The sequence below is a fragment of the Equus caballus genome, chromosome 10 (genome assembly GCF_041296265.1).
Source record: "Equus caballus isolate H_3958 breed thoroughbred chromosome 10, TB-T2T, whole genome shotgun sequence".
Classification (NCBI taxonomy): domain Eukaryota; kingdom Metazoa; phylum Chordata; class Mammalia; order Perissodactyla; family Equidae; genus Equus; species Equus caballus.
Window position 1 is genome coordinate 22,517,655 of NC_091693.1, and position 16,912 is coordinate 22,534,566.

The 16,912-nt window shown below is 39.0% G+C and overlaps 1 protein-coding gene across 1 annotated transcript; it reads left to right on the forward strand.

The window, feature by feature from the left end:
• Positions 1-435: 435 nt before the first annotated feature.
• Positions 436-1,496, forward strand: LOC100062658 (polycomb group RING finger protein 5). Its single transcript, XM_005596484.4, has one exon. It carries the CDS (start codon positions 579-581, stop codon positions 1,347-1,349), a length of 771 nt encoding a protein of 256 aa, XP_005596541.1. The 5' UTR covers positions 436-578; the 3' UTR covers positions 1,350-1,496.
• The last annotated feature ends 15,416 nt before the right edge of the window (positions 1,497-16,912 follow it).

Below are 16,912 nucleotides of genomic sequence, written 5' to 3' on the forward strand. Positions count from 1 at the left end.
ATGTAAACAAGACATGCTGAATTTCTTCTTCAAAATAAATAATAGTTTGGAATAGTAATTGAAATGTAATATCACATATTTATCATGGATAAAACTCAAGTGATTGATGTGCTGCTAATACTTGCAGTAGAGGACTGCAGAATTCATGCAACAATGAACACTGAGTTCTAAATCATCTGGACATTTTGGAGGATGCTTTGACTGTGTAACTTCAATCTATTACAGCAAATTCCCCAGAGATGAACTAGGCACAACATTTTTAGAAAAGATGCTTAAAAATAAAATAGCATGGGGGGACCGGCCAGGCCGCGGCGGGCGCTGTTTCTCTTTCACTTTCCTTCCCTCTGAGGCCGGCGCGCTGGCGGGCGAGGAGCGGCGGCGGCCGCGGCCGCGGGATATGGAAAAGCAGAACCACCAAAAGGAGTGATGACCAGTGATCTCATGATAAATCTGGATGTCAGTTCTCATGCCTCAGGACATCCAGTTGGGAACTCCACACCAGCTCCTGGCATCAGTCTTTCATCTACTTAATACCCCTCTTTGCCTGTACTACTAAAGCCAGTTATAGCTGACCACGAATGGCTACCCAAAGGAAACACTTGGTAAAAGATTTCAATCCTTACATCACCTGCTATATCTGTAAAGGGTATCTGATCAAGCCAACTACAGTGACCGAATGCCTCCATACCTTCTGTAAGACTTGTATTGTCCAGCACTTTGAAGATAGCAATGATTGTCCAAGGTGTGGCAACCAGGTTCATGAGACCAATCCATTAGAAATGTTGAGGTTGGACAATACGTTAGAGGAAATCATATTTAAACTGGTCCCTGGACTACGAGAACAAGAACTTGAGCGTGAATCTGAATTTTGGAAGAAAAATAAGCCTCGAGAAAATGGACAAGATGATACTTCAAAAGTTGACAGACCTAAAGTTGATGAAGAAGGTGATGAAAATCAAGATGATAAAGACTATCACAGAAGTGACCCACAAATTGCTATATGTCTAGATTGTTTACGAAATAATGGACAATCAGGGGACAATGTAGTAAAGGGTTTAATGAAGAAATTCATTCGGTGTTCTACACGTGTAACTGTGGGAACTATTAAAAAATTTCTAAGTTTAAAACTAAAACTTCCAAGTTCTTATGAGTTGGATGTGCTGTGCAATGGTGAAATTATGGGGAAGGATCATACTATGGAATTCATCTACATGACGAGGTGGCGACTAAGAGGCGAAAACTTTCGGTGTCTGAACTGCTCAGCTTCGCAAGTCTGCTCTCAGGATGGCCCTTTATATCAGTCATACCCCATGGTATTGCAGTATCGACCGAGAATTGATTTTGGTTAGACCAAGGGCCCTAGATGCCACTGAGATGAATCCTGCGCTGTTTGTTGACTCATCGGCAGATTGCACAGGGACCGGTGTGTGGACCAGAGGGACACAACCAGATTTCTCAGCATGCAAATAAGGCCATTGTCTGTCTCTAAATTGTCAGTTGCATTTATGTTGTTTCTATTAAGAGCAAACCAAGTGCCATTCTGCTACTGAACCATCCGCATAAGGTATCTGTGGTGTCTCACAGTGTACAATACACGTCACGGTGGAAACAAGTTAGCTGTGCAGCCATGATTCGGCCTTTGGAATATTTTGCTTGCCTGTTCCAAGATTGTTCTAATGTTTAATTACACTAGTAATATGGCTCAAAAAAAAAAATAAAATAAAATAAAATAGCATGTTGCTGGTCATAACTGAAACTGAAGACAAGGGTGCTGGAGAGGAAGTTTAGCCAATGAGTAAAGTTTTTTGGAGTGAAATGAGTTTTGTACATTACATCCTTCAGGAAGCAGGAGTCATTTATTTGAAAGATGATGTTGTGGTTGGAGGTAAGCATGTTTAAACATTTAACATTTTCAGGTAGAAATGGCCAGCTTAATCTATAGAGGGGCAAATGATAGCACAAAATTAGATTTTAGCTGATTTTCAAATCACGTGATGTGAGTGGGACAATTTTAAAGACACGAATTGCATGGAATTGGGTTCTGTAGAAGGCAGCGTTTTCTCTTTGGGGAAGACGATTTGGGCATGTTGGCAATGAAGAGGTTTGGAGGTGCACACTCCAGTCTCTAAAATGACTAAATAGATGGCCATTAAATTTGGAGCATGGTAGGGAGAGGTATTTTGAAGGGAAAGACATGAGTCCATTCTATTTATGTGGAGTTTGTGACTCCTTGATTTTCAAGGAGGAAAGTGAGTATTTCCTTAATTTCAGGAGAGGTTTTTAAATAGGTTTCTCTGTATTTACATTCTGAAGCTGATGCAAAGTACTGAAAATTCAGTAGCTTAAATTACAAAGGTATTTTGAACTAAATGATGTATATTGGTTCTTGTATGACAAATGGAAATCATTCTTTTAGCTCACACAAGCTACTTCAATATTTCGCACAAATCGTATCGTTAAATACTAGAAAAAAACACATGTGGACACACACATAAGTACAATTGTGATGATAAATGTATATGTCTGAGTGTAATTTCTGTGTGTATTTGTATCTGTGTGTGAATTTTGAATATATATGTATATATTCATATACATATAAAGTCAACTATCTTTGTTATCAATCATTCAATACATTGGAAATTTGTACATCAAGAAAAGAATTAATATAGTACTAATTACAATAAAGACAAATCTTAACTTGTATGTTACTTGATGGTATATTGCTATGCTAGTTCAATTGTTAAAATTCCATAGAATGAATTTTTCACTTTCCTACTTTAATTTTATTATTTGGCCATATCTCTTAAGAAATCCAATGAACATAGTGAAAAATGTTTGAGTTTAAAACATATAATTGGTCCATTTAATTTTATATAATATAATTTTATAATGTAATATATTATAATAATATAGTATAATGATATAATGATGTATACATTTCAGTGTCAGTAGAGTTTATTTTCTTATTTTATCTAACTTCTGCTGTATTCATTTATAAATATGTCTACATTATAATTCTTCATTATGATTGATCCCTTTTCTTTTAAAGTTGTATGCTCATTATATGTTAATTTTTGCCTAGAAATGTCAATATAAATTTAAAAGTTAATCACAGTGTCACTCTATTTAAGACTCTAAACCCTACCTTTACAATATAAGGGCTGTACAACACTAATGTACTCACCATATCCCACCTTTCTGATTGGTGATATATATTTCCCAAATTTAAAGACACAACCACAGTTCATAAGTGCATAGCTCAAGGGCAGTTCACATTTCTGTTCTCAGTACCTAGTTCAACCAAGGGAATTTCGTCTAACAGACCCCTAGAAGTCCATCATGGTCCCTTCCAGTCACTGCTCTTCAGGGGAGTCACTGCTCATCAGGGGAGCCACTGCTCTGGCATGTAACAGCACAGGTCACATTAGCCTCTTTTGCAATCTATATGGAAAAATAAATAGAGCCTTTACTCTTTTTATTTTTATTTTTTGTTATCCCTTATATTGTTTGTGAATGTATTACTGCATGTTCCTGGTAATCATTCATTTGCATTGCAGTATAGGACTCTAGTGTTTGAATAGAAAAGAATCATTCCACTGTTAATAGGCTCATGGGTTGTTTTCAGTTTGGGACTATTTAAGACATGTTTTGATGACATGTGCCAATTTCTCTTGGCTATTTATGGAATAGTGGAATTATTGGGTGTCATGTTTATGCCTCTTTTTTTTTTATTGAGTTATTGATAGGTTACAATCTTGTGAAATTTCAATTGTACTTAATGTTTGTCAGTCATGTTGTAGGTGCACCACTTCACCCTTTGTGCCCACCCCCCACCCCACCTTTCCCCTGGTATCCACTAAACTGTTCTTGGTCCATAGTTTTAAATACCTCATATGAGTGGAGTCATACACAGATTATCTTTCTCTCGCTGGTTTATTTCACTTAACATAATTCTCTCAAGGTCCATCCATGTTATTGCAAATGGAATGATTTTGTTCTGTTTTGCAGCTGAGTAGTATTCCATTGTATATATGTACCACATCTTCTTTATCCATTCGTCTGTTGCTGGACACTTAGGTTGCTTCCATGTCTTGGCTATTGTAAACAGTGCTGCAATAAACATTGGGGTGCACAGGACTTTTGGGATTGCTGACTTCAGGCTCTTTGGATAAATACCCAGTAGTGGGATGGCTGGATCGTATGGTAGTTCTATTTTTAGTTTTTTGAGGAATCTCCATACTGTTTTCCATAGTGGCTGCACTAGTTTGCATTCCCACCAGCAGTGGATGAGGGTTCCTTTTTCTCCACAACCTCTCCAACATTTGTTACTATTAGTTTTAGATATTTTTGTCATTCTAACGGGTGTAAGGTGATATCTTAGTGTAGTTTTGATTTGCATTTCCCTGATGATCAGCGATGATGAGCATCTTTTCATGTGCCTATTGGCCATCAGTATATCTTCTTTGGAGAAATGTCTGTTCATGTCTCCAGCCCATTTTTTGATTGGGTTGTTTGATGTTTTGTGATTGAGTTGCGAGAGTTCTTTATATATTATGGATATTAAGCCTTTGTCAGATATATGACTTGCAAATATTTTTTCCCAGTTAGTGGGTTGTTTTTTTGTTTCAATCCTGTTTTCATTTGCCTTGAAGAAGCTCTTTAATCTGATGAAGTCCCATTTGTTTATTCTTTCTATTGTTTCCCTTCTCTGAGAAGGTATGGTGTCCGAAAAGATCCTTTTAATACTGATGTCAAAGAGTGTACTGCCTACGTTTTCTTCCAGAAGCCTTATGGTTTCAGGTCTCACCTTTAGGTCTTTAATCCATTTTGAGTTTATTTTGGTGAACGGTGAAAAAGAATGGTCAATTTTCATTCTTTTACACGTGGCTTTCTAGTTTTCCCAGCACCATTTGTTGAAAAGACTTTCTTTTCTCCATTGTATGCCCTCAGCTCCTTTGTCAAAGATAAGCTGTCCATAGATGTGTGGTTTTAATGTTTACGCCTCTTTAGCTTTAGCTGATAGTGCCAAAGAGGTTTGGGAGACGTTTATACCAATCTCCCCACCCACCAACCGTGTAAGAGACTCTTGGTTTGTCCACATCCTTTTCAAGACTTTTATTATTTTTTCTCTTCTCTTTTCTTCTCCCCAAAGCCCCTCAGTACATAGTTGTATATTCTACTTGTAGGCCCTTCTGGCTCTGCTATGTGGGACGCCACCTCAGCCTGGCTTGATGAATCGTGCTAGGTCTGCACCTAGGATCTGAACTGGTGAAACCCTGGGCTGCCGAAGCACAGTGTACAAACTTAAACACTCGACCACAGGGCCAGCCCCAAGACTTTTATTCTTTTTTCTCTTTTCTTTTTTAGGCTTCCAGTGGATGTGTGATAGTACCAAACAGTGAATTAATTTGCATTTTCTTGATTATTATGTAAGTTGAGCATATTTTCACTTATTTCTCGTCCATTGGGCCACCTCTGTTTGAACTATGTGTTAGTTTATTTTGTAGGTTTTTTCTATCATGTTGTTGTTTTCTCATTAATTTGTTGTGGTTCTCATTATGAGCTGCACATGTTTCCTTAATTGTAGATCATTCATGCTTTCTTTATTTCTGTCTTTGTGTGTGTATGTCTTGATGAAGAGAAAGTCTTAATTTTAATATAACTCGATATTTCCTCCTTTGTAGGTAAACTTTGTCATCGTGTTTAAGAAATATTTTCCTATTCTAAGACTGCTGAGGTATTCTTTTTTCATGCTTTATAGAGCTCTAAAGTTTAGATTGGCAAGCCATTCAGAATGGACTTGTTGAGCGTGCAGAATATCAAATTATATATTTTTCTAAGCTAGCAAATTTCATTGGATTCAGAATATATATTATTATTCTTTCCTTACATTTGCTCTCCCCTCTCATTGCTCACCTAGGATAATATCACCTCACCTTTGGATGTGTCTCTCCTGTGAAGTGTCCTGGCAAATCTATGTCTTCTCCTGCCTCCTTCAGTATTTAACAACCCCACAGCACCACACAACCAAGGTCAGTCTTGGTACCAAAAATCTTCAATGGATCTTTTCACTCAATAAATTAATTATTCTCAAGATTGAAAGAGAAAGGAGACCATTTTCCTTAGGGGTCTCAAATTTCTTTCACATCTTGTGTCAGATACTGTTCTGGACTACCTTGCAAGGGTTTTTGAATAACTGCTTTCGAAGATGGCAATTGTGTCTGTCACAGGGGAAAGGACAGATTAATTAGCTGACAAATATAATAAAGATAATGCCTTCCTCAGAAGCAAAGGTTGGGCATTTGTACTTATAACCAACATTAAAAGCTTGAGGTTTGTTAACCTTAGTGTTCTCCAGATGTGACACCAGCCTAGTTTGTGTGCAGAATCTTCCTTGATCTCTTTGCGTGGCCCCCTTTGACCTTGTGGGTGCAATAGAGAGGTGAACACAAAGCTGTTGATGTCTTTTGGGCAACGATGAACAATGTCTTGTTTAAATTCCAGGAGTCTCCTAACCTGTCCTCCCATTCATGAAACTGGCAGACTAACTTATTGGTCTGCAATGGGGTAAAATATTGTACACTTTGGGGCTGGCCCCGTGGCCAAGTGGTTAAGTTCGCGCACTCCACTGCAGGTTGCCCAGTGTTTTGTTGGTTCAAATCCTGGGCGCGGACATGGCACTGCTCCTTAAACCACGCTGAGGCAGCATCCCACATGCCACAACTAGAAGGACCCACAACGAAGAATATACAACTATGTACTGGGGGGCTTTGGGGAGAAAAAGGAGACAAATAAAATCTTAAAAAAAAATATTGCACACTTGGCATTTCTTGGCATTTCTTCAAATGTATTTCTTGATAGTGAGGATAGGAGAGTGTCTGAGCCATACAACCAAGAGCCTTTGTGTATTGCCACATTATCAAAAGGAAGATAACTTGCTGAGGTAGTCAGAGCCTATCTCTGTCTGTTTGGGCGTTTGTAACAAAATTCTACTAATTGGGTGCCTAATAAACAACAATTTATATCTCCCAGTTCTGGAGGCTAGAAGTCTGGGCTCAAGGTGCCAGTTTGATCAGGTGAGGGCACTTTTCTGGGTTGCAGACTTCTTGTAGCTTTAAAAAGTGGAAGGAGGTAAAGGCGCTCTCTCGGTCCTCTTTTAAAGGGCACCAATCCTATTTATTAGGGATCTGTCCTCATGACGTAATCACCTCCCACATTCCAATGCCTAGTACCTCATCTTGGGTAATGAATTTCAATACATAAATTTTGAGGGGACGTGACTAGACGCTCTTAAAAATTCAATATCATCTTGTTATTCTCACATCAGAAGGTAACGGTAATTGTTCTATTATTTGTTTGTGCTTCCTTATCCCATAAGTGCCAGAGGGCTTTATCTCAATCAGGGGGAGTTGCAGGTAGATAAGTGTTGGTAAGACAGATTCCCCTTTCACTTGCACCCAGAGGTTGAGTAAAGATTAAGATCGAGTGCCACTAACTTGTGATGTACAAACATTTTGTTATGTAAGTGATATTCTCTTTGTTGGCAAGTTTGACAACTCTGTCTTAATAGCCCGTGTTAAAACAAATTTTCATCTGTCAGTCAGGATAGGAGGCTGAGAAAATCTTACCAAAATCCAGAGTCCCATTTTCCAATGAAAGTTTATTGGGAGTCTACGGGCATATTTACAATCCTCAACTCTTCCAGCAGTGAAGGAAAAACTGTAATCTGTCTCCTCATCTTACAGAAGGAGGCCCAGGTCTTACTCGATTGCCTGCCACTTGGGAGAGAGCACAAAGTTTTTGAGTGATGATTTTGTCATTTAGAGACTCTAGCAAAGGCTGGCAGCCTCCATCTCGAAGCCCCTCTTGATATATTAACTCAGGGCCACCCTGACACAATTAATAGGTATTCTCTTTAGACAGCAGTAATTAGCTTGCTAGTGAGCTGTCTTGTAAACTTAAGCGTCTTAGAAACCCTTTGACTCTTTAGCTTAATAAGGAACAAAAATTAAACTGAGTAAATTGAATGATCAAAGAGGCTTTATTCAATGATTCGTGAATCTGGGAGCATCCCACCTAGCAAACAGAAGGGAGCTCCAATGGGCTACAGAAAAGGAAACGGTTTTAAAGGCAAGGAGGGGGTGAAAAAAGGGAATTATTTCTAAAGAAAGCATTGCTGTAAGGTCACCATTTTTAGGGGAATCTAAGGAGTCTATGGGAAAGATTACCTCACTCGTGTTGACCACATAATTCCAGTTTGCCTGGTACAGTTTACATTCCAAGGGAGGTTGAAGTTACAATTAGGTATTAAGTTCTGGTTTGTTAATGTGGAGCTTGGCACAGGTAACTCCATTTGGGGCCTGCTGTCTCCTTCTTAACAATTTCTCAGTTTTGTGTAGCCTCTTAGATTAACTGAGCGATATGATCAAAATTAAAGGTATTAGAACCTCTCTCAGCTACCACTCACAGCTTTTATTGATCCTTTGGTTAATATCCACAGGTCACGATATGTTTGTTTAATCCCTCTTATAGTCACAGCTCATGGCTTCAGGCCCCAAATCTTTAAGTTGGTCATTCTCTTTGTTCCTTTTCTGATGTTCCAGGCTTAGGGAGATCATATGCTTGCTGTTTTGTAGCTACAAACATGCATTTAACACTTTTGAGAGAATACAACACACTAGGGAGATTATTATAAGCAGGATAATTTGCACTGTCTACAGTTCATGTTGAAGACACCGTCCCCAGCTCAAACCATTCAAAATCAAATAAGTTAAGGAAAGACCCTGCTGATAAAGTCACCTCTGTGCATGTAGCTCACTCAGTGATCTTATTTCTGAGCTTCAACTTCCCCAGGTGTGTTAATCCAGGTGCAGCAGGAGGTGTTGGCCACAGAAACCTCCTTGCTCACTTCAAAGACAGTCAATATATTATTGATTATGTTATTATAATCAGTAATAATCAATCTACCATCAAGAGCAACTTTGGCCAGAAAGTCTAAGGGTCTCTGTTGAGCATCTACTGTTTGAGCATCAGATTCTGTGTATTCTCAAGAGTTAAGAAGAGGTTTCTGCTCATATTCTCATTTACATTTTCCCCTCACCCCGGAAGTATGGCCTGGGCAAAGGAAGTCAATCCTGGGTCATGAACTCCTTCTGATATGTCCAGTCTCAGCTGATGATGTAGATCCAAGGGAATGGACCCATAAATTGTCTCCTTTTTTTGTGGCAAGTTAATGGCAGAGTTAGATAATCTAAGAAGCATTGCCCACCAATGCATCAGCCACCTAGGCATTCATAAGTCCAATGAGAAAGATAATGAACACAGACAAAAGCAAAGCCTGTCAGGGCACACACCATTCCTGGTAATTGTTGTTGAATCCATTTGCAGGGATTGGTGCAGTTACCATTTCAAGTCAAGGGTCAGTTAGATTTTCAGTATATGGAAGGGAAATGAGCTAGCCTGAAACAAAGAGTTGTTCTATATACCTTGCAAAGATGGATCCTGCTGTTGAGACCTCTTAATGTGGAGACAGATCAGATCTAGATAATCACAAGAATGTGAGGGTGCATATGTACTCAGATTTATATATGTAATTATGTCTAATTGGACAAATACAGTTATAACTGGAGAAAGGTTACATCGAGGCTCTTTATGTTCAAGTCATTAAAGTTGAACTCGGTAAGTGACTTTTAAGGAGGGTGAATCATTTTTCCAGTGACATTGGGAATGGAAGAGAAATTGATCACAGGGAACACTGGGGCTATCCCCATCATGGGTAGATTGGAATCTTTGATGAAATATCCAAGATCTGAAAATTACTCTTCTTCGCAATGGCATGAGAGATACCCATGAGTGTGTAATTTTTCCAGGGCGTTGGGAGAGTAAAGGATGGAAATAATGGCAGAACGGGCTTCATGTTTAATAAAATTATGAACTGTTGATCTGATTTCTTGGATGGAATCAGTCTACCTCAATGTCAGCTATTTCTCTTCCTTGTCAAGTTGATTTAGAGGACTCCAGCATTTGTACAGGACCAGATGTCAAGTGGAGCCTTCATTAAGTGTGAGACATGTGACTCAGGCTTAATGCCTTCTAATTTCACTCAGTGTCAAGGTCATGAGCACTTGGTAAGTACCCTTCCAACAGGACTTGAGAGCTGTCTTCCTCTGATGATGTGTCCAGAATACCCAGTCACCAAATTCCAGGGTTTGTTCAACAGAATGCTTGGAACTGGGATCAGGAATGGTATTTTAACCTGTTACTGATAGGCTTTAGCATAAGACATTAAAGAGTTGCAGTAGCTGGTCATACTAGCATGAGACATCAGTGGGTCAGCAGAAAGTTATTTTCCAATAGACGTTGGTCTGCCAGTGACTGTCTCATGTGGAGTGAGCTTATATTTCTCAAAGAGAGTACTGTGACCAATCAGGAAGATCAAAGACAATATCTTAGGCCAAGGAAGTCCAGTCATTTCAGCAAGTTTAAAGATTTTAACTTTCAGGATCCCATGAATTCTTTCACCCTTGCCTGATGATTGAGGATGCTAGTGTCCTTGATAATTCCAAGAAGTTTGCAAGGTTTTTGTTAGGACTCATCTGACTTGCCCAGTGAAGTGGGTGCCTCAGTCACTGGAGACTATGGAAGGTATACTCCAATTGGGAAACATATTTTCCAAGGACTTCTTTGCCACTGTGGGGGCATCAACTTTGTGGCAAGGAAGGGTTCAACTCATCCTGAAAAACATATGCATAATAACAAGAGCATATTGGTAAGCCAAACCAAGTGGCTGTTGAATAAACTCCAGTGGCAGGTGCTCAAAGCGTCCAGTGGGAGGAGGTCTGAAGCATTTTGGGAAAGAAAATAGTTATTCCAGGGTTAAACAACTGACAGTTCAGAAATTTTGGGTAATCTGCTGTTGCAGTTTTATAGAGGTCTCCCCACCAATGTTTATGCCTAATTATAGTCATCTTAAATGCACCATGTGGGGTGAAGGAATGTAAAAAACTAAAAAATGGGTATGCCAGGGAGTAGGGTAGAACCAAGCGGCCATTTGGGTTTCCCAAAGCTCTGATTGTTCATTTAATTTACAATTGTTTGTCCATCTTAATTTATCTGATTTATGAGTAGTGTTGCCATGTTACAAAGGAATCAAGGTGGTGCAGTCTGTCAACAAGGACTTATGTCCCAAGGAAGCAGAAAGGAATTCATCCACATGTGCCACAATCTGTATAGATTCTGTCACCACTGTCTTTGTGTGAAAGTCAGGCAGGGGATTTTCCTGATAATCAGATTCAGTCATTTTAGTGTGAGCCTCAATTTTGATGATAGCAATTTCACAAGGTAAGAGAAGAGCAGTAAGAAGATCATTTACTTGTCCACTTTTGATTGGGGTGCCAGAGGATGTGAGAAAACCCTTTTATTTCCATAACATACTAAATTGTGGACAACCTCCAGGGCATATCACCTGTCAGTATTAATATTAAGAGATTGTCCTTCTAAAAATTGGCATTTTTTGTAAGGGCATGGGTCTCTTCTTGATCACCTGTTTCAGATTGCAAGAGGTTTCTCCTTTCAAGTAGTTCATATTGGGCAGTAATAGCATAACCAGCCTGGAAACTGCCTACTGTGTGTCTACAGTATGACCAATCAACAAAGCAGATTAGATCAGGATTAGCAAGGGGATGTCTCATAAATTAGGTTACAGAGTCACAAAATGAGACGTGATTACCTGAGCGATGGGGCTTGTTTTCAACAGGCAGAGATAGTAATGTAGGAGCATTAAAGATTTTACAGTGTTTAAGCTGTAGATTATGTAATATAAGCAGAAGTCTCTCATAGAAGGTTAGTTAGCTTGCACAGAAGCGTTGAGTCGATTCAGAGTTAAGAAGACTTTGGAGAGCGTGCAGTGTTTATAAATGAAAGCCATTTCCTAGGGTTAAATATGCTGAGGTATCTACTAACTTTGCATCTGAGCTATAGCCTTAAGACAGCAGAGACACGCACAAGCAACTGATTCGAGCAGTATGCTATAATAAACAACAGGGCTTTGTTTATTATTCTTCTGTGAACCTTCACAGGGCCTGGTTATCTCTTTCCTGCACAAATGAAGCAGAGTATTTCAATAGTTATGTAGCCCTAAGGTAGATGGTGCTTGCAGTACTTGTTTTAGTCTCATAAAAACCTGCTCATATTTATGTCCCAACAAAGGGATTCAGGGACTGAAATTTGCTGAGTTTGCAAAGTTAGGAAGCCAATAGAGAAACATTAGCAACCCACAGTCTGTCATAACCAGCCAAGCCTAGACATCTACTAAGATGTCACTGAGTTGTAACCTAAGAAATTCTTTGACCAGACTAATTTTCTAGGGGGAGATGACTGGATTCCTTCAGCACGTAGATTATGACTTAGGTAATGAAGAGTTTCTAGAGATAATTGTGATTTTTCCTTAGAGACTTTATGTCCTTTTTCAGCTAACCATGGCAGCAAATAAATGAAATTATTTAAGTCTGCCTCTTTGGTTACTCAGCACAGCATGCCGTTCTCTACATATTGTAAAAGGGTCATCATCCTGGGGACCAGGAAGATGTTTAAAACTTGGTGGGGTAAGTAATTTGGAGAAATACAAAGGGGCCTCAGTGAACCCTTGATACTGTCCATGTACCTTGTTGAATGTCCCAAGTGAAGGCCAATAGATATTGGCTGTTGGGTTTTACATGGATGCTGTACAAAGATTACAGCAGTGAACCATTTTGAGTTTGCTTGGCCTGGTCACAACATGGTGTTCAGACTTGGATCAACTGGGAAGCAACGATTAACTATCTTGTTAATATCTCTCAAGTCCTGGACAAATCGCCATCCCCTCCCATTCGGTTTCTGACCTGGCGAGATCCAAAATTTTCATTAGCGATACGTGTTTGAAAAATTTAAAGACACACACACAGGTCATAAGTGCATAGCTCACTGAAAGTTTACAAAGTGAACACATTTCTGTACGCGATATATAGATCACTAAAGAGAATATCGTCAGACCCCTGGAAGCCCCTTGTGCTTCCTCCCAGTCACTACTCGTCAAGGGACACACTGCTCTGAGGTCTAACAGCAGAGGTCACTTTATGCCATTTTGTGATTTATAGAAGGGAAATAATAGAGCAGTAACTCAATTGTATTTAGCTTTTCTTATTCCTTATGTTGTTTGTGAATGTATTGCTGTATGTTGTTGCTGTTGATCATTCACTCACATTGTTGTATAATATACTATTGTGTGAATATAAAAGAATTTAATCATTCCATTGTTACTGGCATATGGGTGATTTACAGTTTGAGACTATTAGGAATAGTGCTGGTATGTACATTAGGACATATTTTGATGACACACATACCAATTTCTGTTGGCTCTAAATGTAATAGTGGACTTGTTGGGTGACAGGTTTACATCTCTTTAGCTTTAGGAGACAGTGCCAAAGAGGGTTGGAAAGTGTTTGCACCATTTCCACACCCATCAGCAGTGCAGGAGATTCTTGGTGTGTCCACATCCTTGTCACCACTTTTTTTTTTGTTTAAAAGTTTTCACTTTCTGTTGGTATGTAATGGTGTCAAGCAGGGATTTTAGTTGCTGCTTTTGATTATCATGGAAGTTGAGTGTATTTTCACATATTTATTAGACATTGAGCAACCTCTTTTTGAAGCATGCATTAGTTTGTTTTGTGCATTTTTCTACTGTGTTGTCTTTTTCTTACATGTTTGTAATAGTTCTTCATATCGGCTGGACGTATTTCCTTTCCGCGTTTTTTCCTTTTCTCTCATGATCTCTCTGTAACTTCTCTGATGATCTTTCTCTTCCTCCCTCTCACTCTGTGTGTGTGAGTGTGATTGTCTTAATGAGGACCAAGCCTTATTTTGAACATAATTTGGTATTTCTTTCTTTACAGATAATCTTTATTATCTTGTTTAAGAACTATTTTCCTATTTTAAGACTAGAGAAATGTCCTCCCTTGTTTTAATTTTAAAACCTCATATATCTTTATAAGTTAAATCAGCAATCCATCCAAAATTATATACTGTGTATGTGTGGATAGTGAATTATATTTTTTCTGATAAGCTAAGAAATTTCATCTCACTAAGAATATGTCGTATTCTTCCTCCTTTTCATTTGCTCTTACCTCTTTTTGCTCACCTAGGTTAACATTATCTATTTCCTGGATCTGTCTTTCCCATAAAGTCCCCTGGCAAATCTGTGTCTCTTCCTTTCTCCTTCAGTCTTTAACAACTACACAGCACCACGCAACCAAGGTCAGTCTTGGTGTGAAACGGCTTCAGTGGATCTTTTAACAAAATCAATTATGACCAAATTTTAAAAGAAAGCTGCACCCTATTGGGAGACAATTTCCATGAGAATCTCAATTTTTTTCATATCTTGTCTCAACTTCTGTTCCTGACTACATTCCAAGGATTTTTGTATGAACAGCCTTAGATGATGGCAACAGTGTCTATCTTGGGGCGGATGGGCTAATTAATTACCTGATTAAGTCATTAAATTAAAGTTTTAATTTAATTGATAAATACATAATTAATTTGTTATTGATAAATATAATCCCTTCATCAGCGGCAAAGTTGGGCAAGTGTACTTACACCCAACTGAAAAGACTGGTATTTCTTAAGCTTAATATAAGTGGTGACAGAAAACTACTATGTGTGTGGCATCCATGTGGATCTCTTCGTATGGCCACCGTGATTCATGTGGCAGAAATGGGAATGGATGAAGACATGAAGCCCTTTTTGCCTGTTGTGCCGTATATAACAGTGTCTTTCTCCTCAGTCCCATGAGTCTCATTTCTTGCACCATCATGCATGAAATTGGCAGGCTAACTCTTTGGTCTACAAATGGAGTAAAATTTTACACCCTTTCATTTCTTGGCAATCTTGGCAATGATGAGGGGATAGTGAAAGAGCCATACAACCAATAGCCTTTTTGCATTGTCATAGTATCAAAGGAAAGCTAACTTGATGAGGTAACTGAGGTCCTTTTGAGGGCTTCAATGTCTTGTTATTATTTCTATATCAAAATAGAATACCAATGGTTGTGCCATTTGCTTGTACTTTTCCACCCCTTAAGTGCCAGAAGTGAGTATCCCAATCTTGGTGTCATGCAGATAGAGAATTTCTAGTGGGACAAGCTACTCTTTTGTTTGCCACCAGATGGCAGGTTAAGGATTTAGGTCATATGACACTAACCTCTGATCTACAAAGTTTTCATGTCATTGCTAATTATGTCTCAATCAAGGTGATGCTAGAGAGCTCCCTTCAAAACTGTGGGCTTACTGTTAGAAACCTTGTGACTCTCTGGGTTTCTATTCCAATTTGGGATGAGTACACTTGGACTCCAATACTAAGGAGGTAGAAAGGGCCCCAAAAGTCCTGAGTCTCCTGAAAAGCATGTAATCGACAATATAGGCAGACTGGACTCAGTGACTTCTCAGCTTTACAAGAATAAGTGGTATCTATCCCTGTGGAGGACATTTTAACCTGTACACTGTGGCTGAAGCCATTGGCACGAGGAGCCCTAGACCCTTGAGACTCCCCTAAATTCATGGCCCTGGTTCACTGATTTTAGCTAAGCTGAAACCCAGTGTTATTCCCTGGGCCAGTGTGGTTGTTTAGTCTCAGTGCCAGCTCTGCAGAACCGAAATCAGATGTGATGTTCCGTTCATGGTCAAATCTCAGATTCCTGCAGTACTTCCAGTGGACTAGTTGTTTAGCATGCCACTGGGAACAGTACAGACTGGCAGATTAATGGCACCCCTCTTTGGGGCTGTGAACTGTGGAAACAAATGGCAGTGCTGCTATAATTCTCTGGGTCACTCATTTAGATGTCCATGGTAAAGGCATGTTCTTTGAAGAGACTGACCAGAATCAAGCTGCTGATTCAGCCTGTTTCTGATGCAAAGCTACCTCTGCATGGCCAACATGTGCCTGGCTCTCTTTCAGCTTGATTGAGATGTAATTAGCAAATAAAAATGTAAAGTATTTAAAGTATACATTGTGATGTTTTGATATACATATATAGTGTGAAATGATTCCCACATCTAGTTAGTTCAGACATCCGTCACCTCATGCACTTATTTTTTTTAAGTTTTTTGACAAGAACATTTAGTTCTACTCTCTTAGTACATTTCAATTATACTGTCCAGTGTTATCAACTATAGTGGCCATGTTATACGTTAGATCCTCAGACCTATTCATCTTATAGCTGAAAGTTTTTACCCTTTTACCAACCCCTCCCTATTTCCCCCATTGCCCAGCCCCTGGCAACCAGTTCTCTATTCTCTGGCATACTTGTGACTCTAGATGAAAGTTAACCATTTTGTACCGTGACTGGGGAAGCCATGACCTATTTGCCAGACTGCTCATTCTCCCTCTTAGAGCTAAAACTGTGCCTCACCTGTTAACACTTTCAGCCAACTCTTCTCCATCACATCTCTGTTCATCTTGAGTATAACCTGTGTCATGTTTTAACCATTCTGGATCATTTGTACTCTGGCCATGGTGTGCCTTTTATTGCATCAGGTACAAAAATAATTGGACCAGTAGTCTGACACCATGTTCTTTACATACTACTTGTCTATATTCTTGATTATATACTTTAGTGACTAATTATGTCTGTCCTCAACTGTATTATATCCTCTCAGCTTCTTCTATGATAATGATAGAGATGAAGGGTATGAAAGGTCATGTGAACATATTTCCAAAATCCAACGTCTGTGCTGACTATTTATTATGTGAATGTGTCTTTCTTTCCCCTAAGAGAAACGCCAGGTCCCCCTGGTTGTCCATATTCTGAGAGACATAATAAAACAAAAGAAGACTATAGGATGAGTCTTTTTATTTTTTTAATAACCTTTTCACTTTAGAACAC